Source organism: Catharus ustulatus, chromosome 1 (genome assembly GCF_009819885.2).
Source record: "Catharus ustulatus isolate bCatUst1 chromosome 1, bCatUst1.pri.v2, whole genome shotgun sequence".
Classification (NCBI taxonomy): domain Eukaryota; kingdom Metazoa; phylum Chordata; class Aves; order Passeriformes; family Turdidae; genus Catharus; species Catharus ustulatus.
The window spans coordinates 3,730,595-3,751,094 of record NC_046221.1 but is presented as its reverse complement, the minus strand read 5'-3'; the positions used below and the strand labels follow the sequence as shown (position 1 = coordinate 3,751,094).

Genomic DNA, 20,500 nt, shown 5'->3' with positions numbered 1-20,500 from the left:
AATGTTGGGCTCTTCCCCCTGGCTGGAGCAACTCCCAATGGGATGCAGTAATTTTATCAGTCCCACAGTGGGACTCAATGGCCATGAGCAGAAAATGACTGGCTGGAGGAAGGATGGGTTGTGAGAAGATAAAGAACACTGCCCTGCCTGGTTTCAATGGATGGCCCATTAGCAGAATATCTCCCACAGAGATAAGGATCACTGCCCCCACCCTCAACAGAGGTGATAGAACAGATACCTTTTATCACACTCTGTATTGTAACCCCAGACAGTTGCCGACACCCGGACCTGTGGCTTATAATGGTGACATTACTGTACTTCCTTTGGTGCTTTACTGAGGTTCTGCAAAAACACCTTTCTATGGGGTCAAGACACTGGGGTAACTTCTCACTGAAACACGTTTCATACTCAGCATTTTACAGCCTCCTTTACACAGCTTACAGATTTGTTGTTGTAAATTTAGAAGAACTCATCAGCCCCTGGACACCTAGGATAAATGTGGGAATCTTCAGATGTGCTTATCTATCTCATCCATAAATTATTTACCCCAAAGAATAAAAGCCCTCATAAATATTTTGTTTCTACAGCAAATGTAGAGATCAGATATGGTGCTTAGGGACATGGTGGACCTGGTAGTGTTGTATTAATGTTTTGACTGGATGATCCTAAGGGCCTTTTCCAACCTAAATCACAGAATAATTTGATTTGGAAGGGACCTACAAGGATTATCAAGTCCAACTCTGAAGTGAATGGGCCATACAGGGATCAAACCCACAACCTTGGCATTATTCAATTTTTCTGTTACTCTAATAATCCTCTCTAGTGGACCACAAAACTTGTTGGACTGACTACAGTTACACAAGGGATTGCCATACCCTCAGTCTGGAACAGCACCACACTCTAAAAAATGCAACTTTTTAAATGATAAGGGCAGTAATGCAAATTGCTCAACAACACCCAGTGTTGTCAGCTTTATTTTGGGAAGCACAAGCAAGCAGAGCCAGACTGCCTGGCATGTCATTAGGGGCAGTGGGAAAGTAAACCAGCATCATCACCTCTATTTAAACAGTGCTGTTGCAACATGTGAGAACAGGAAGTGCTGGGAAGGTGGCTGGTGTCCAGCTCAGGTGGTGATGGTGCAAACATCAATGTCTGAGGTTCTCTTTGTGCCTGGGAGCAGTGACAGGGTGCTGTGGATGTAACCCTGTCCCCCAGGCAGCTGCAGGAGCAGCAAGCAGGCTGATGTCAAGGGAGTGAAAGCATATGAGAAAATAAATAGCCCATCCAAGTCTCATTCTAAATGGGACTGCTCATTGATGTGGCCTGCTGGGAAAATCAGAAGGGAAGCACAGAGAATTGCTGCCATACCATTACTCTGGAGGGATATTTAGGGATGTAATGATGACAAATCTTTTGTTTCCAGGAAACAGAATAGTGTGATGTACAGAAATAAATAACCCCTGGAGCAGAGAGGGGCTCACCTCTGCAGTTTGGGATGGAAAGTAAATTATCAAATATGCTTGTGTGACATAAAACTTTCATCTACTAAAAGGATCATTGATTCAAGAATGATTGAAATTGATTATTTAAAAGTAACAAGCCAGCCAAGAACAACACTATTCATACTTTCCCAGTTTTGTGATTCTGGAAGTGCTGGAGGAGCCTCTAGAGTAAAACACCATCCCAGCAAACTGGGAAAATGATGGCAAACTCCAAGTGATGTCAAGTTAGCTGGAGACTTGATAAGCATCTCTGATGAGTTGTGGATCCATATCTGGATCCATTCCTCCCACAGCCACCAACACTTTCCTTAAATCACAGCTTCACCAGAGACTTGAGGAAACAACACTGGAGTAGTGTAAGCCTGAATTTGTACAGGTGAATCCAGTACCACTCAGAATCAGGATGTTTGTACCATTTCTGTGAGACGATAGCCTTTCCTACAAAGTGACCAGAATGAGGGCAAAGAACTAACCCCCAGCTCAAGAGGATCCAGTCACCAGGAGGAACAAATCATTTTTCATTTCAGTGCATCCCAGGACTTCTTGAAATGAAATGCATGACATCTGATTTACTGCCTCTCCTTTACTGGATTGTCTGAGTACACCTAAACACCATAAACACAAACTACAACCTTCAAACTGACTGAAGGGGAAGAAAGAGAAGAAAACCAGAAGATGTAATTTGTATACTGATACAGCACAGTAGCACTGGTCATCCACATACTGGTTTTTTTTGGTTTTTTTTTTTGGATGAGATTCCTGTTTTCAGATGAATTGTCTTTTGACAAGGTCTTAAAGATTGTGTGGTCAAATGTGTCAATGGAACAAACAGGGAACAAAAGATTTCCATGCAGATCAAAATTAAGTAGGATCAGATGCAAGCTGAGCCTTGCAGTCTCTTGTGGAAACGTGAGATGGGAAAGTCAAGGGATGTGAAGGGAATAATGCAAAAACGTTCCACAATGCATGCAGTGAACTGAGGATTTCTGTTCTCTAAGTTCCTATAAAAAATCAGGCTGTAACTCAGTGCCTGTATCATACAGATATATAGAATTATAGCTACATGCTCATCCTGCATTTCACTGTAATCAAACCAGACCAGGAAATTACAACATCAGAAACATCTTAAGCTGAGTCCCCTAAAAAAAATGCTGCTATTTCAAATAATTCCTCTTCTATATGAAAGTAAAGTAATAATTAAATACAATTTTTTTCTTCAGGTTCACAAAGACACTCCCCATGTGGAGTGGTGCCTTTTACTCATTGCCCAGATCTCTTCTGGATTGTTCTATGATCCCAGGAATTCCTGCTAGGCCATGGCTTTTGGAAGTGAGTTTGGTGGTGAAGTGTCCCTTGACCCATGCCAAGGACTTTTGTGTGTCCAGGGTGGGAGCAGAGACCATGTTGGGTGGGGAATGACAGTGAGAATATTCAGTCATTCCCAGTCATTCCTTACCTTCCACTGTTACTGGAATTTCTAAAAATCCAGTAATTTTCTACCCAGACTGTGGCCAGGGTGGAAATTTAGATACCTACAGGAAGTGTAGTATGAATGTAGCACCTTAGCTGCATGATTGATTACTGTAGTTGTAATAAATTCTACTGATTGTTGTAATAAATATAGCCACTGTCAATGTTAAATTAGTCAGTGATAGGAACTGCTAAAAATCTTGTGATCCACCTAAAAACTGGGAAAAAACCTCAGACTTCTGGTTCAGAAGCTGTGTAAAAATTCCATCTATGGTGAACTGGTGTTTTTACAACATCCTACTAAGATCACCTTTTGCTGGGATATGTCTGACGGTGGTGCTTTATGTAGGGCTAATTAATTACATGTGTAATCCTTTAGATATAAACCATTGTCCAAGTCTGGGACTAAGATTGGACTGAGTTGCAGCTAAATTCTGTAAGGAGTTTAACAAGCAAGGGAGGTCTACTCTGACCCTCATGACTCAGCAGAAGGGTCCCTTTTACCCTTCTGCATTTTTCATTTCTGTGTAAATCATTCTGTCTCAATTCTAACTCGATTTTCCTCTCTTTCATCCATGTAAAAAGTGAAAGAGTGGATCTCGACACTGAACTTTGCTAACTCCCACTTTTTCAAATTCATGCTAAACATTTGTTAATGGCTTTGATGGTGATTCTGTAATGACCTAAACCATTTATTGACAACAGTATCAAGATCAGGAACTGAATCCATGCAATCCTGAAGGTGCCATCCACGGATTTTTCAAGAAAACTATACCCAAAAGAGAAAATGAGTTATGTTCTTTTCCAACTCTGAAAAAGTATTTCTCAGTGTAAATTGCTTCGGAATGAATTCACAATGTCATTCTCTCAGCCATTCTGGGAAATTACCCATGCATTACATTCTCAAAAGCATTTTATGCCATCTGTTTGGGATACTTAATGTGAACATATTTGGGGGGTGAAATTAGTAATTATAAGAGGAAGAAATTAACATATTGTACTAATTAACAGCATCTTCTGGAAAAGAAACAGGGAAGATAACGAATTACAAAGCTTAATGTTTACTGTTCTCCCAGCTAAATAAAGAGTGTTCAATATGGTTCTCCTTGGGTTTCTTTTCTTGATTTTTTCCCCCTTCTAAAATATGATATCTGCACTGTGTCAAAGAACAGGAGCCAGAGAAAAGACCCAGACACTGCAGACTCTGCGGTCTGGTTCTCTCCATCCACACTGCTGAATGGAGCTCACCAATGTTCCTGTGTGACACATCCTCATCATTATCAGGGTTCAAAATGAGGGCTGCAACACAGCTCACCTCATTTGGGTCACTGAAATATCAGAGCAGACTTAGTCACAGAAGCTCATTATCCTTGGATCCCAATAAAGAAAAAGCATTTTGTTTCTGCTCCATTTTAGCTTTTAATTTAGGATTAAATCGTGCTTTGGTCTTTAACTGTACCAATAGAGCTGTGCTGACCATGAAGAGGTGGAAATTATATTGCAGACCTCCATTTTTAATGAGAAGATGAATAGTCCAGACTGTTTGGAAGATCCAGTTTGGAAGATCCAGTTTTCATGGAGCACAAAACCAACGTGTCATGGTTAGCACCACCATGTTCTTGTTGATGATCCACCACACTGAGAAAACAATGTTGGTCCATGCTAAGCAAAAAAAAGTGAATTTTTATCTCTAGGATGTCCCAAAGTTCATCTCATGCTTATGCTTGAGGCTGACCATGGAGCAGATTTGGGGTTTACTAAATTTGGGGTCTATGATGTGTATGAACCCACTGTCAAAGCACAGTACAGGTTCACAGGATTTTAAAGTAGCATAGGAAAGTTTGTTCTAAAAAAGTTGCAGGTTGGACTGACTATAAAAATCAACTTCCATTCATTCCAGAGTGTTGCTTTACCTCTGATCAGTGATACCTCACAAAGATAGTGGAATAGAAGAGAGGTTTCTGTGGTTTCTGCCTTCCCTTTTCCCATTAAAATTCTCTTCCAGTAGCCACACTCCACTGGAGATGCCCTGGGATCATGCATCACATAAACAGCCCAGAAAATTATATTTTGTCAACAACTGAAAAATAAATTGTTTGCTGACTTCTAAGACAGTCTGACATGATTTTTTTTTCTCAAATAGAAGCTCTGCACAAGAAAAAATACTTCATGAGTAAATGGCAAGTTTTATGATAATATTTATAAACACATCCAAAAGGCAAAGAACACCTAAAAGAAAGATCCAAATATAGAATCTCATTTATCTTCTCTTAGTCTCGTGCTAAGGAATGGAATAGATGGTCATTAAATTGATATAAACAAATCTGCTACATGAGGCAGAGCTGCTCCCTGGAACACAATGGCACCAAGGGGCAGAGCTTGAGCCAGATTTATAATACAGGTCAACACACCCATTTATATGCAAATTGAGAGGCAATTAAGGCACCACAACTTTCACACTTCAGTCTGATATCTACATCAGCTTATTGTCCTTAAGGAATTGATAAAATCAGAATAGAACACCACTGATCTGACATCTTTTACAGAAAGATTTTCAATTCCCTGAGCCTTGTTTCCATTGCTGTTCCCCAGAGATGGAGAACTGGCTGAATGATAATACCAACATTATATTCTAAACTCCTCCCTCCACGAAGATTCACCAGGGAGAAAAAGAAAAGTGAAGAGGAAGGGAAGAAACTCAGTTTTTCCCCCAGAGGCACCATTCATTGCAGCACACTCTGAGTGGCTCTGAATGTGCTTCTCCCACTTGTGAAACAAAGCTGGATCCATTCTCACATCTCTTTGTCACATCTCTTACAGCATCACTTTTGTGCTGGTGTATTTGAGCCAAGAGACAAATGCTTTACCCTGCTTCTAAAAACTGGTCTGGATAAATTAACAAGACACTTCAGCTATTCTAATCCTCAACTATCACATCAGCCAGTGAGTACAGCTAATTCAACAAATTAAACTATGGGAAAGGGCTGCCAGCAGTTCCTCTGAAGCTCTCTCCAGGTGTATAAAATTCCAAGTTCTCTTTCCTGTCACACCACATTGTCACCAAGGAAAAGCCAAGGCTGGAGACAGTACGTTTATCTCAGCAGGAAGAGATGTTCCTGGAGCAAGGGCACTTTGAAAACAGATCCTGCAGTAACAAGAAGCCACCAAGAAATGGAGGAACAAATACCTGTGACATTGGTGCGGGCTGACAAAGCTTCGCAGTACTTTTCCAGCAGAACAGACAAGGGCAGGTTCACAGAGGATTCACAGTGGAGAACTATCTGGATAAACAGAAAGAAACCAAGCAGGTGAAGCAGCAGCCTAGGACAGATTTCCTCATTCATGAGTACAAGAACCCCCAGCAGTCTCAGAGCAGTTCCCATTCATGATTTTGTCAGGTACAACATCCCCTGCCAGGGAAGGTTGTGGTTATACTTGCTCAGCTCCAGGGCTATTCTGGATCTCTCCTGTGGCAGCTGCTCAATGCCTTCAACAAAGCTCAGGATCCACTTTTTCTCACCTAAAAGTGATGCCTGAAATAGCAGAGCTGAATCACATCCCACTAAAGATCATGCAATGAGTTTTTTTCAGTGAACTTTTAATTGGTATCTGGGGGCCAAAGATCCTTGCACGTCCAAGAGAAGAAGGTGTTTCCATGGAATATTTAGGATAACTGGGCATCCCTGTAAGGGGTCCTGTGGCTCTTTTTAGCCAGTGAATGACACACAAGTTTCTGACCCTCAGCATTTAGGGCTGAGTTTTCTACTGAGGGCAATAACAGTGAGAAAGAGCAGTAATGCCAACATGGGCACTTTGAGAAAGCTGCAGGTAGGTTCAGTACAAGGTAACAGTATAACCCCAAGTAAATTTTAGGAAATAGAGTTGAAAAATCAATGGGGATATTTGAATGTTCACACTCAAAATGAAATTACTGAAGTGCCCAGTTTAGACAGAAGAGACAAGCCCACAGAGCTGTACATCAAAATACAGAGCCAAGTTGGGATCCTGCTTGGAGCAAGAGAAGCTCTTGGAAAGACCTTTAAAAAAGGCAGAACAAAACATGGCAGGAAAATTCAGGAGTGACCAATCAATGACAGAAAATTTCATTTTCAAACTATGAAACAGAATCTTTCTGTTTCTGATGGGGATATAAAGCCATGGTAACACACAAAATGCCTTTGCTTTTCTATTTACACTCCAACACAACTGACTCCAACCCAGACTCCAACACAATCCAGGCAGCTTTTACTCAGGGAAACAACCCTAGTCCTTGAAGGTTGATGTTATATTTCAGTTCTCTAAGGTGTGTTCAGTGATTGAGGAACCCTTTTTATATCACTGAATTCTGTCATGTAATAAAAAGGAGGGTAAATGCTCATGACAATAGAACCCATCAGCAGTGCTGGTCTCTAAAGAACAACTGTTCTTTGCACTGCACTTTTTCTACCTATTTCTCATTTTGCTGTTATTTTACAAAATAGGAGGTGTTGAAGCACACACATAAAGCCTTTTTCAGACTTAATTCTTTTCATAAAACTCTCTGAAGGTGCTGTTTCTCCTCCAGGGAGGCTCAGAACTCTTGCCTCCCCTAGCAAAACCTCCATGCATGGTCAGGTCAAGGAGATAAAGGTGGTGGCAGCCAGGTGCAGATTTCACCTCCCAAAAGAGCTCCCAAAATCCAGACTCTGCAGTGGCCACATCTCATGTCAGACCCAGCACATGAGTTGACACAGCAGAGGTATTTCTTCCCCTCCATCCTCACCCCTCTGCCACCTCCCAGGCCAAAGCACTGCCTCACTTCAAAGAAGAAACTCGAGCCGTGCCCGTGTACTGTAAATACATCGCGTGTTCAGCTGTGCCCTCCCCAGACCATGGCAGAGAACACACAGAGGTCAAGCTCAGCCCAGCTTGGGCAGGAATAGGAAAGGTTAAATGTCACATTTGCCCTAGGGTGAGCTCAGGTTAATTTGGCTGGGGGGGAAAAGTGCCTTCCACATATTATGTTACTTTTGGTTTCATTTTCTCTCTGCTAACCACAGGCAACAGCCTTGCTGTGCGTGAAATGTTTATTTTTTAAAAATTGTATTTAAAGCAGACAAACACCAAAAGACTGAAAAACTCCTCTTAAAATAATAACAAACAGCAAAACAAACAAAGAGAAACATCTCAGTAATGTAGAATTGTGAAGATAAATAACTGTGCCCATGACTGCACAGAAATTATGTTCTGAAGTACTGAAATAATCGCTTTGGGTCACTAATGCATGACTTTACTCAAACTGCATTTCTCTTAAAACAGCTATTCCATAACCTCTGCCCACCAAATCAGTTCTTTCTTGTCCTGCAAATTTACCTGAATCATGCACAGAAACGTCCAATTTAACTCCTCTGAGCCGCTGTGGGCATTTATGAACAAATAAAACGAAGGCACTGAGCCAAAGATTGAGGTGGAAATTAATCCTTTACTTTCCAAAGCAGGGACACCAAGTAAGAGCAGGCCAGCTCTGAGTCTTCAGGAAAAAAATACAGAGACTTTGGTCAGCTTCCCATTCACATCTGAGAGGACTTGGGGAAAAGGATGAATTGCTTGGTGTGTCACTGTCTGCCTCTCTCATTTTGTTGGACCTTTCCCCTTGGACATGGTCACTGCTCTTCATTAATTCATGAAAGATCTTTATCTCTGTCAGAGGACATCAACTATGAGACACAAGTGTTGCCTCCTCTCAGTACCCACTAGAATTTGTGGTTATTTCAGCCACGTTAGAGAGGATTTGTAACTTCATTTTAAGAAAAATTAACAGAGTCCTGATTTGAAATACTGAGTTCCACTATGGAACAATATAGAAATATAAAACCAAATGGACACTGCTGCTGTAAAATTCACCTGCATGGGAGAAGTTGTTTTCTCCTCTCAAACATGGAAGAAATGGTTATAGGAATATAAAGGAATCACTCTGGAATATAAACCAGCCTCCAAAACTATGGATAGGACCCAAAAATGTCAATTCAAGCATTGGGCTACCACAAAGACACAATGGAACATCTGGTAAGTTTAAATATCTCAGAGTAGGCAGCAGCAGAGGGGGAGCAGGACTGAAAGCTGAAGGACTGAAGTGGAAAAGGATGACCCCCAACACTGGAACACCCTTTGCCAAGGTGGAGGTGAGTTTGGAGGCAGTGCCAAGCATGGAGAGATGCACACACTCCCCTTTCCCATTCCCACACAAGAACTCCCAGATGCCATATTCCAGTGCTCTAATAAAAGCCAGTTGTCAGGCCTCCCTGTCCAACATCTGCTGGTGGCATGCTGAGAGGTGCTGACATCTGACACAGCCTCAAAGCAACAGAGTAAAAACTCTTTAAAAAAAAAAAAGTAGTTTCTACTACTCCCAAAGTCCCAAAGAAATCCATCTCATGGAAATACAACAGCATCTCAGCAGAAAGCCACTCCCAGAAAAGCAGTGGGGTTTGGATGGAATAGCTCAGACTTCAAAACAGACACAGCAGCAGCTGAGCTGATCACTCAGGGATTCCTTTGGAATTCAGGAAGAGCAGCAGGAATTTTCCTGATGCATTCATCTGCAGTGTTTCAAATCTTTAGATTGCAATGGCCTCCACTGACTGCATCAGCTGGGTCTTATGCACTGTAAGGACAGAGTCACTTAGATGCATCCTTCCTAAATGTTCTTTAGACACTACATACAATAGGAGAGGTCAGAGCATTCCTAGAGATGTTGGCTGCAGAAAACACGAGCCCATCACCATCTTATTTAATTATTTGTGCTCTGTCTTTTACTGAGTAAGGAAAAATGTGGGAGCTATCAACCCAAAATGTGCTGACAAGAGAAGGATCTGCCTGAAATTTTCTGTGCCACACAAGAATGAAGTCTCACCCTGAACTACCCACGGTGCTCTCTATGAAGCCAAAGCATTTTCCACTCCTGAGAAACCACCTGTGGCAGTGGCATGGATCATGGCAGGAGGATGCTTCTTCCTACCCTTCATCTCTGGGAACCTCCACTGCTCTTAAGGCTCTTACTTCAGCTTTTCCCATGGGTTTCTTTAAAATATCTGAGGCTGCAAATGCTACCTCGTTACAACACCAAAGTTGCAGCAAAACTGTCTTCAGCACACAGAAAAGCTGCTGCTTTGCCTCAGAACTCAGGGAAAAATAGAAAAAAAATAGTGAGTGTGAGAGAAAAGGGAAACTGGCATTTAATTTTCAGTTCTTTAATTAGGAAATGCAAATAAATTCACTCCATCTCCACAATGAGATTGAGTTCTCACCCCAGCTTCTTGGTTGGACACACTTAGAACAGTGGCCCAATTAAAAGCAACATTTTTTTAGTTTGTATCCACAGAAGCTAATTTTAGGGTGTCACAAATCTAACTCCACAATGAAAATGTAATTAGTGAAAGAGCTCAACACAGCAAAATCAAAGTGAATCCCACCCTTCCTTGACAAAATCCATCCTCTGTTTAAACAGTTTCCAGGGCAGGTGGACATCTGGCAAGTTCTACATCACTGGTGAGGGGAAACAGATGCTTTGGGAGAAAAAACCACCAGATATTCCTTGGAATGCTGTTGTAACAAATGCCAGTGTTCATCTGAGCAGCAATTTCCTTGTAAGAGATGGCAACACATGGGAGAGAATGAGGAGAGCTGGAATATTTGCTGACTGCTAATCACCTGAAGGAATATGCACAACCAGAAGAGTGAAAGCTGCTACCTCAGGACAAAACCAGAGATTAGCACAGGAGAGGATGGGAAAATCATCTTTACAATGGCCAGGATGGATTTATATCCATTGCCACGTGGTTACTTCATCCACAAGCTGCATCTGAAAGAGATGCTTATTAAAGAACAGCACTCAGAGGGCCAGTGTGTTGGAAATTCTTTGCTTTTTGGAGAACCAAAAAGGTCAACCCTCTGCATTAAGATGTCTTTGGCCTTTCTAAACCCAGTAACTTAAAATCACTCGTGCAGCAGCACTTGGCAGTGTACAATTGTTTGGCTCAGCTTCACCAGAAAAATAATTTCCATTTGGGATAGAAAGTCTAAACACAAGTTTTCACAGGAGCCTGCAACCTGAAACCTGAGCCAGCTAAGGTTACAGTAAAGGGAAAGACTCTGAGCACAGTTCAAGAAAAATAGGATCCCTTTCAAGTCATCCTTCAGCTCTTTAAACTCCCTCTGAGTTTATTCAAGTGGCCACATAAAACATTGCTACTTGCTAGAGAACACCAAATGCTCCAGAAGACACTGCTCCACAATCTTAGGGGCCAGATGTATTCTGCAGCTCTTCCAGGAAACCTGGAAAAAGAGACTAAAAGTCTGCATGGAATGGGAATTAGGACCTCAGTTCAATAAAGCAACTAAACACATGCTCAGTTTTAAGGCATGAAATTAAATCAATCTTTATGCAAAAATAAATTAAAAAAACTCCTCGAGCATCTGCTACTCTGAGCCCACCACTGAACTTCACTGTTGTCTTTAAAACTTGGAGATGTGCCTTCAGTGAGCACTGCCTACATGCTCTGCTGAAGCAGCTTTTAGAGGGGAGGTTCTTCATCCACTGAAAGCCACGCAGGTGCTGAGGGATTTTCTGAGTCATGACATACAAACCAAACCTGGTTAAGGCCACCCATGAGCTGGACTTGTCCAACCAGATCTCCAAGCCCTTCCACAGCAACCTGAGGTATTAAAGAATGAACATAACTGCATTTGAATCACAAGCTGCAGCTCTCCTGAAATAAAATTGTTTCATGGGAAGACTTTTTATTTCACATCCTTGAAGAGTTTTGTTGGCTGTTCAGAGCCCCTCAGCACTCCTGCCTTCACATCTGCCCTCTCCTTAGTTCTGCTCACCAAACCTGTAAGTAATCTTGTCCCACCCAATCCCCATCCCTAGGAATCCTCTCAGCAGCTCCAAGGTGATTCATTCACCTCACCCCCTGCTCCAGCAGGCTTTGCTTCAGGCTCCCTAATGCTCAGTGGAAGAAGGAACCACAGTCAAGAACAATCCATCCCTTGTGCTTTAAACATGGACTCCAGAGTGAGATAATCATGCACTGGAGACAAAACACCCAGGGAATCCAGAGTAGCTCAAGTTTAGAAGTCATGTTTACCCAAGTGAGTGCCAATCCCTCCCTGATCTAACTCTTACCTACATGGAGAGCCTTTGCAAGGATCATTCACCCATCCATTGTCACCACTGTGTACTTCCTAAGCCACCCCTCACAGGCTCTCCCAGCTTCAGCTCAACAAAGCTGAGCTCCTAATCTTTGTTTTTCAGGTCTCTGCCACCTGAAAAAGGTAAAAAACCCATCTGGATCCAGACTTCATCAGCTAATGACATCTGCTCAGCTTGCCATGGAGTGCCAACAGTGGTACCTCAGTATCCTCCACAAAATGTTCCTCCTACCCAAGATTTCCTGACAGGGATTTAAAAATGAACCATGAGGTGGGTCTGGATATCAGCAGTGAACTTTCTCTCCATCTTTCCTTAAACTGCTAATTCTTGGGCTGGAGCCCACTTTTAGATTTGAAAACCAAGTATCACAGTGAAATTTAACTCCAGGTCTGGAATTATCTTTCACTACCTGAAGGGGAATCACAGACTCAGCTCTCTGAGGAGTCAGATTCCTCTCAGAAGCTGACAGCAGAGCATCAAGACAGGCATCATTCACAAGCTGAAGTGAGGGAAAATCTCACAGAACATAAAGAAAAAATTATGCACCATGACAACGACTGAGCATTGGAAAAGAGATGTTGTAAAAAGACATTTCAGAGAGGTTGGGAGAGCTCCATCTTTGCAGATTTTCACAGCCCAACTGGATGAGAATGATTTGGTTTTGGAATTAACCCTGCCTTGAGAAGGTACAGGACAAGGGACTTCTGGCAATCCCTTCCAGCACTAATTATTTTTTCATTCCTTGATTCTATATGATCTATGGCTCCTATGGTAAAAAGAACCACAGACAATATTGATTCCCCAAACCTGTCAATAGGCAGTGCAGTAAACAGCTTACAGACTGTATGTTGATCAATAATCAGCAATCCAGAGGCTTTGAGGTTTCTCTCACTCATGTTTCTAAGATTTTCTACTCTGCTCACATAATTGAAATATGCTGAATACTATGAAAAGACATTTTAAAATTATTACTGTATTTAAAGATAACTATTTTTTCTGAAGGAAAGAAATAGTACAAGTCAGACAAGACTTCAAAATCCTCATGAAGATACTTGTTTTGATGAAGTAGGGGATTCTTACACTTTGGAAGGTGTCTCAAGTTCAAGCTGGTCTCCCAGCAGGTGAGTTTTGAGGCAGGATGAGGAAAGATCCTCAGTGCAACTGACTGGAGGCACAACTGGTGAAAATACTTTCCTGAGCTCTGAGCCACCATTCTCAGCAGCCAGAGGGACACTCTGGGCTTCCTCTCTGCTTTGAAAGAGCCAAATGACAGCAGAAGGAGCAGCCTGGTCCCTGGCAGGAATGTGTGCTCACGAAACAAGGGAAGAGCTGTGGTGGCCACATCACAGGGCTGTGACAGCACAGCCCTGGCGGGGCTCAGGAGCCTCTGCTGGCGTGAGCCCCCTGAAACCCAAGCCATGCCCAGGGCAGGGATCTGCTCCTGCCACTCAAAGGGAATGGATAGCTCAGCGAGCAGAGCCTGGCTGGCAGCCCCACAGGAAAGCTGCCCAGGCCTGTCAGCACACACACTTCCCTTCCTTCCCTTTCACCTCCTCTCCTCCTTCCTCTGCGCTGGAAAAGCCACCCCTGCCAGAGCACAGCACTTCCCAAACCATGGCAGTGAAGAGATGACAGCACTGAGCAACCCTCCTGCATCCCAGGACCTGGGGAACAGTGACAGCGATTATCCCACAGCCCTGGAAGCAAGTGGCTCCTCTCCAGTCCTCTGGCACTTCAGCTACTATTACCAGGGCAAGGGTTTAGCATTGCAGTGAGGACAGCTCATGTATTTTAATCTCCATCTGCATTACTCACTGTTTACTTTCCCGGCATACACAACCCAGAGTGGACAGTTACTCAGCCAGCGCTATGCAAAAGTTTATAGAGCTTTAATTGGCTTCCTTTAATTGGTCTCATTTTCTTACGGCTCCGTGGAAGAAGTACTTGTCAGCTCTTGAATTATCAAATGGATTTTCTTTCTTATTTAGTGAAAACATGCTGAGTTTCTGTGCAGGCATACGAGGGATGTTTGGAAAGGCAGATTCCAAGTTCTCCACCCACTGAGCTGCACAGCAGAGCTGGGGAAGGAGCAGCACACTCCCAGCACCTGACTCTCAGTGTTGGCTCCCCTGCACAGCAAGGAAGGACTTGGGAGCCAGAGGTCAGGACAGGGCACTGAAATCCATCTTTTGAGGTGGTTTTCTTTCTCCCTCCCACAGCCCTTCCCAAATGGACCAGCCCTTGAGCAGATCCAGCAGAACATCTGCTCGTGAGAGCCAACGCAGATGAGCCCAGGTGAGAACTGAGCAGTGCAGGGAGCATCCCACAAACATCCCCACGCTGGCACCACGAACTGGAAATGAAATTTTCATGCATTTGGACGTGACTGATGACATTCAAGCAGACAGTCACCTGAAGGACAGCTCTGTCTGTCGACTGATCTACTTTCTATTTGTCTTCTCTTGCAACAAGAACTGCAGCCAAATTTATCCAACTTCTCAGAGGAGAAAATTAAAACACTTTACCCAACATTTGCCAACTTAAATCAAATACAGCTACTTTCAAAACAACTATTAGCAGTAATAGAAAGCAATTCTGTATAAAGAAATAATTTGATAAAGCAAACCATCATAAAGTATTTAGTTGTCATGAATAGAAAGATAAGGAGGTAAAGACAATGCAATGCTTTAATACAATTTAATAATTGAGTATCCACATGAGGCAAGGAGGTGAGAGTGGCTCGCTGGACAGCTCCAGCTTTACATCCAACAATAATGTTTGCACTTTAAGGAAAAACAGACCACATTTGGGATTAAAAGTGGTGTAAATTGCAAGAAAGGAGGACATGATGTGATCTGTTGCAATTTATAGACATGGTGTGGAAAAGCAAATTCCTGCACAAAAGTCATCCACTGGATAAACTTTTAATCTAGAGTAAATCAGCTTTCCCCCTAAATCTCCTTCTTGGGTTTGCAGTGCTGCAAAACCTGATATAAACTAAAAAGGAACAGATTCAGCAGCATGTGCAGCCTGTTGTTACCACCCACACTTCCTCACCTCCCCCTCTCCCCAAAAAATAAGATCTGCAGAACTATTAAAAGAATCTAGAAATGTGCAAATGTTTGCTCTAATACAATATTTTTAAAATATTTGGTTTACTAATATATGGGGCAAAATGAAAATAAATATAAAACAGAAAAACGCATCCTTAATAAATCCGTATCATCCACTACCCCGTTTTCCTCGTGGTGAATCTCTCAGTTCAGCACATCAGCAGCAGGAACCTGCAGTAATCCCTGACACAAAGAGAACTGATCACCAAATTCAAAGTGATGAAGAGCAGTCCTTAGAGGAAAAGCTCTCCCTGGAGTGTTCTGGTGAGCCCAGAGCGATGGCAGCACAGCACTCTCCGTCTAAGCCAATAAATCAAGCAGTGCAAAGGTCTGGTTTAAGTCCTTAATCACTTCTACTGTTAAATTTTTAGAATGGCTCCTGGCCACGTTTCTGCCCCAGGCAATCTGGAGGTATCTCAAAGAGTTCCTGGGAATGATCCTGGAGCTAGGGAGCACGAGCTCCGTGCACAGCCTGCACAGCATCATCCTGGTTTAGAAGCTGAAGGAGCTCAATCACATGAGCTCAATCACAAGTCACTCTCTGCCTTTTTTTTTTTTTCCTGAAGGCTGGAGAGCTTTCCTGGAGATATTGATGTAGCAGTGGAGTTAGAACATGTGAGGCTGAAATTAAAATTCTACACCTGATAATGCACAGCCTGCAAAGAGATCCCTGCTCTTTCTCCCTCCACAACCACACTCTGGCTTGGAATATGAAGGTCACAGAGTTCAGAAGACTTGATCATGACTTTTCCTCTGCTCTTGACAGGATAATAATATGTAAGCAGATGCCTTATATGCACAAAAGCTAAAGCTGCTTTCTTGCTGGCTAAGGGCAGCGATGAACATCATCACTGAAATGTTTTATGGCAAAACTACAGGCAGCCAACACCAGCCCAAGCCACCTCCCTCCAAGATGCAGTAATTGCCACAGGGTGGTTACAGAATAAACCCTGACAAAGTACTGCCCCAGGAAAGGTCTCTCCTGATGAGATGTTTATGCTGCATTAATTCACAAAAGGGCTGAATTTTGGCAGCCTCGGACCAGGAACACTATTTAACTTGTCATCACTGGCTGATACACTCACACTGCCCCAGCTCTTTTAACAGCTCCAGGAGAGCACATAAATGATAGCAAGCTTTGCTTTTGGTTTGGATGAATAATCCCCACCTCTCCAAATTATGTGAACTTAGAAAGGAATTTGTATAAAAATGTCATAAGACTCATTTGCCTTCATTTTATGGTTTGTTTTTTGTTTCCCACATTCAGTTAAATGCGTTTTCAAGTGTATCATACGTCCAGAACTGCTTTAAGGGAACATAAATCTCAGTGCAAGTCTTCACCCTTTTGCTGACCAGCCCTGTGAAATCTGTCAGGTCATTTGCACCAGCATTTTCATGTGGCAGGTCTAATTCTGTACCAGAAAGTTGCCTCATCTCGTGGGCGTTGCAAACCTGCAGCTCCCATAAAACACAATTGCTCAGTTGCTGTGAAAACTTAAAACTCCCCTAACTGGGTAAGGGCCTGCTCCCACAAGCAGCTACTCCTTTCCTCAAATCCACAAATGTGAATAAAGTCACTGACTTGAGTTCACTTTCGAGTGTTTTTTCAAGTTAAACAAGAACTTAAGAGCTTTGGCTTTGAGTCAAAGTTTTAAAACACTGCTCTTAAGCTTCTTGGTGCAAAGTTCCCTCCAGCTGTAAAGCAGAGATCCAGATTTACTGACAGCATTCAGGGATTAAAACACTCCTCAAAGGAGCAGCAGAAGCTTCTGCTAGAGGTGGAGCAACCAGAGCTGTTCTGAAAGTGAAGATTCAAAATGTTATTTCCCACACAGGTATACACGAGCCACTGTCAGACACCAGCCTGTTCCACCCAAACAAACTCCTCTATAAAAACACACAGAATACACTCACAGTTCACATTTCTTGCACTAACCACATTTTATGGAAACGTCACTTTTTGATCCTTAATCTACCTTTTTTTTCTCCTTTTCATTTGAGGCGGTTTTGTTTTTAAAGCAGCGACACAACCACCAAAATTTGCAGAAATAATTCAAATGCAAAGTTGCAGCAGAAATTGGAAAGCTGGAAAATCCATGGATTATATCCACAGAGAAAACATGACATTTCTTGATCCACTGAGAATGGAATAGTCTGGCGAAATACTCAGTACTTGAGTACTTTTGATAACCTCGCTGTCAAGTCCCACACTCTAAAGACAAACTGAGATATTTTTATGGACCAAAATAAATCAGTAAGAGAAAACTAGGAGAGAAAAGGGACTAAGAAACCAAGATCATGAAGAAGTTTGGGGTTGAAAACAGCAAGTGTGTAGACCCATGCCACTGAGATCTCATGTGCACTGATCTCTTCCTTCTTTTGGGGATAAAAAAAACCTGACACTGGCGGAGGTGAGAAAGTATTCTCTCACTTCTAAGAAAGCTACTGCAAAAAAAAAAATAAAAATTAAATTGTTGCTTGTCTCTGAAGCCTGTTGTTGGCCTGGCTTTTCTCTTTCTTTCTAGGTTAGGGAGACAAGAAAGAAACAAACAAACCCCCAAAATAAACAAACAAAGCGCCACAAAGAAACAAAACCCAAATCAAAGCGAAATAGACAGCGCTTAAGGAAACAGAACAGATTTTCTTTCTTTAGCTAAGGAAATGTTAAAGACAGACCAATTACACTGCGCTTCAGAAGGGTCACTGCCACTTCTGTAAAGCTGTGGGAACAGCCTTTATGAATTCTGCACAGGACCAGCGTTATTTCTGCTTAACCTCTCACTTTTTCTTCCCAAGTCTGGCTTAACCACAACTGAAACCGTCGCTCAGAACAAACAAGCCACCAAAAAGCACCGGGAAAGCTTTTGAAGCCCAGTCCGACAGAGGCCAAGCTGATTCCACCTGAGCCCAGCATCTCCCGGGGGATGCTGCTGATGGAGCAGGAAAAGCCGCGCTCGGCACAAACTCGGAGCGAGCGCCGGGCCGGGTGCGTGGGTGAGCCCTGCCCATGGCCAGCCCTGCCTGCCCCAGCACACGGGGCCACAGAGACACCGACACAGCCCGGGGACACCGGCGGGAGCGGGCAGATGGCAGCGAAAACCCCGCTGGGGCAAGGAGCTGCCACCCCAGCGGGGTCCCTGTGCTGGCACAGCGAAGGTGGCTGTTCCACAGGGAAGGGTTTGAGGGGCTCCGAGCACAGGGTGTCTCTGAGAGCACCTGCGATGGAGCAGCGATCCGGTCCCGCACGGATCCCCGAGCAGCAGCTGGCACGGAGCGGTGCCCGCCGGGGCTGTCCCAGAGCCGCACGCACCTGGAGGGCGCGGGGCACGGTCCGGGCACGGCCCCGCACGGAGCCCGCAGCGCCCGGGGCCGCCCCGCTGTGCTCCCCGCGGCCGTGGGGCGCTCCCTCCGCTCCCTCCCGCTCCCGGACCCCCGCTCCATTCCCATTCCCGTTCCCGTCCCCGGCACTTACGGGCAGCAGCAGGAGCGCGGCGGCCGCTGCCGCGGGGAGGCTGCGCTGAGGCGCTCGCCCCGCCATGAGGGCTCGGGGGGTGCCCGCGGCTCAGCCGGACCCTCGGCGCTGCCCCGGCGCCGGCATCGCCCCCCTCCCGCTGCCCTTGACCCCGGCCCGCCGTCCCGGAGCCCAGCCCGGCGCTGCCGGCGCGTCCCAGAGCGGAGCCCCGGCGGGGAGGGAGGGAGGGAGAAGGGGGAGCCGAGCCCGCCCTCCGCCCAGGATTCCTCGGGGATGGAGGCGGCGGGGGGCCCCCGGGGGAGCGCGACCCTCACGGCGCCCAGCAGCGAGGGGGACCGCGCTGTGCCCTCCATCGGGGCCGTGCCCCCCATCGGGGCTGTGCCTCCATCGGGGCTGCCCCCTCCATCGGGGCCATGCCCTCCATCGGGGCTGTGCCCCCTCCATCGGGGCTGTGCCCTCATCGAGGCTGTGCGCTCCATCGGGGCTGTGCCCTCAATCGGGGCCGTGCCCCCCATCGGGACTGTGCCCTCCATCGGGACTGTGCCCTCCATCGGGGCTGTGCCTCCATCGGGACTGTGCCCTCCATCGAGGCTGTGCCCTCATCGGGGCTGTTCCTCCATCGGGGCCGTGCCCTCCATCGGGGCTGTGCCTCCATCGGGGCTGTGCCCTCCATCGGGGCTGTGCCTCCATCGGGGCTGTGCCCTCCATCGGGGCTGTGCCCTCATCGGGGCTGTGCCCTCCATCGGGGCTGTGCCCTCATCGGGGCTGTGCCCTCCATCGGGGCTATGCCCTCCATCGGGGCTGTGCCCTCATCGGGGCTGTGCCTCCATCGGGGCTGTGCCCTCCATCGGGGCTGTGCCCTCATCGGGGCTGTGCCTCCATCGGGGCTGTGCCCTCCATCGGGGCTGTGCCCCCTCCATCGGGGCCGTGCCCTCCATCGGGGCTGTGCCTCCATCGGGGCTGTGCCTCCATCGGGGCCGTGCCCTCCATCGGGGCTGTGCCTCCATCGGGGCTGTGCACTCATCGGGGCTGTGCCTCCATCGGGGCTGTGCACTCATCGGGGCTGTGCGCTCCATCGGGGCTGCCCCCTCCATCGGGGCTGTGCCTCCATCGGGGCTGTGCGCTCCATCGGGGCTGCCCCCTCCATCGGGGCTGTGCCTCCATCGGGGCTGCCCGGAGCGGGACCGCAGCACCCGCACTGCCCGCACAGCCGGGGCTCTGCGAGGGATGGAGGTCCCTCTTCCCCGAGCACCTGGGACGCTTTCCACTCCAGCTCCCAGAAATAACGGGGATCCTCCTCCACTCTCCCGTACACTGGAAATTCCACTGCCTACAAAGCGCCCAGGAGCAAGAGGATTCTCCGTGTCCAGGCTCTGGGCGCAGTGGGGATCACTTTCCAAAATTAGGACACATTCCCCCACAGCACCCCAAGAACATTAATAATCCCTTCACCACCGCCTCACCCTGCCAGGCATTAGGTACAATGTTAACTCTGCTGTCTGAAAACTTTGAGGAGCAACAGGCTCCACTGCCCAGGTACAAAGTGCATTGTGCGCACAGAGCTTGAGCACATGGCGATAGGATGCTTTTTAAGCTAAAAAGTTTAGATTAGGTGCTAGGAAGAAATCCTTGCCTATGTGGGTGGTGAGGCCCTGGCACAGGGTGCCCAGAGAAGCTGTGGTTGTCCCTGGATCCCTGGAAGTGTCCAAGATAAAGTTAGATGTGGCTTTGAGCACCCTGGGATAGTGGA

At 45.5% G+C, this 20,500-nt stretch overlaps 1 protein-coding gene across 1 annotated transcript in view; it reads right to left on the bottom strand.

Moving 5' to 3' along the window:
* CRHR2 (corticotropin releasing hormone receptor 2) overlaps positions 1-18,830 on the bottom strand; it is a 134,125-nt gene extending 115,295 nt beyond the window's left edge. Inside the window, exons 1-2 of the mRNA XM_033068099.1 lie at positions 18,751-18,830; positions 6,160-6,253 (exon numbers count right to left, since the gene is read on the bottom strand). Coding sequence (XP_032923990.1) covers positions 6,160-6,253; positions 18,751-18,816 — 160 coding nt within the window. The 5' untranslated portion in view covers positions 18,817-18,830. The remainder of the gene's footprint in view (positions 1-6,159; positions 6,254-18,750) is intronic.
* Between the last annotated feature and the right edge of the window lie 1,670 nt (positions 18,831-20,500).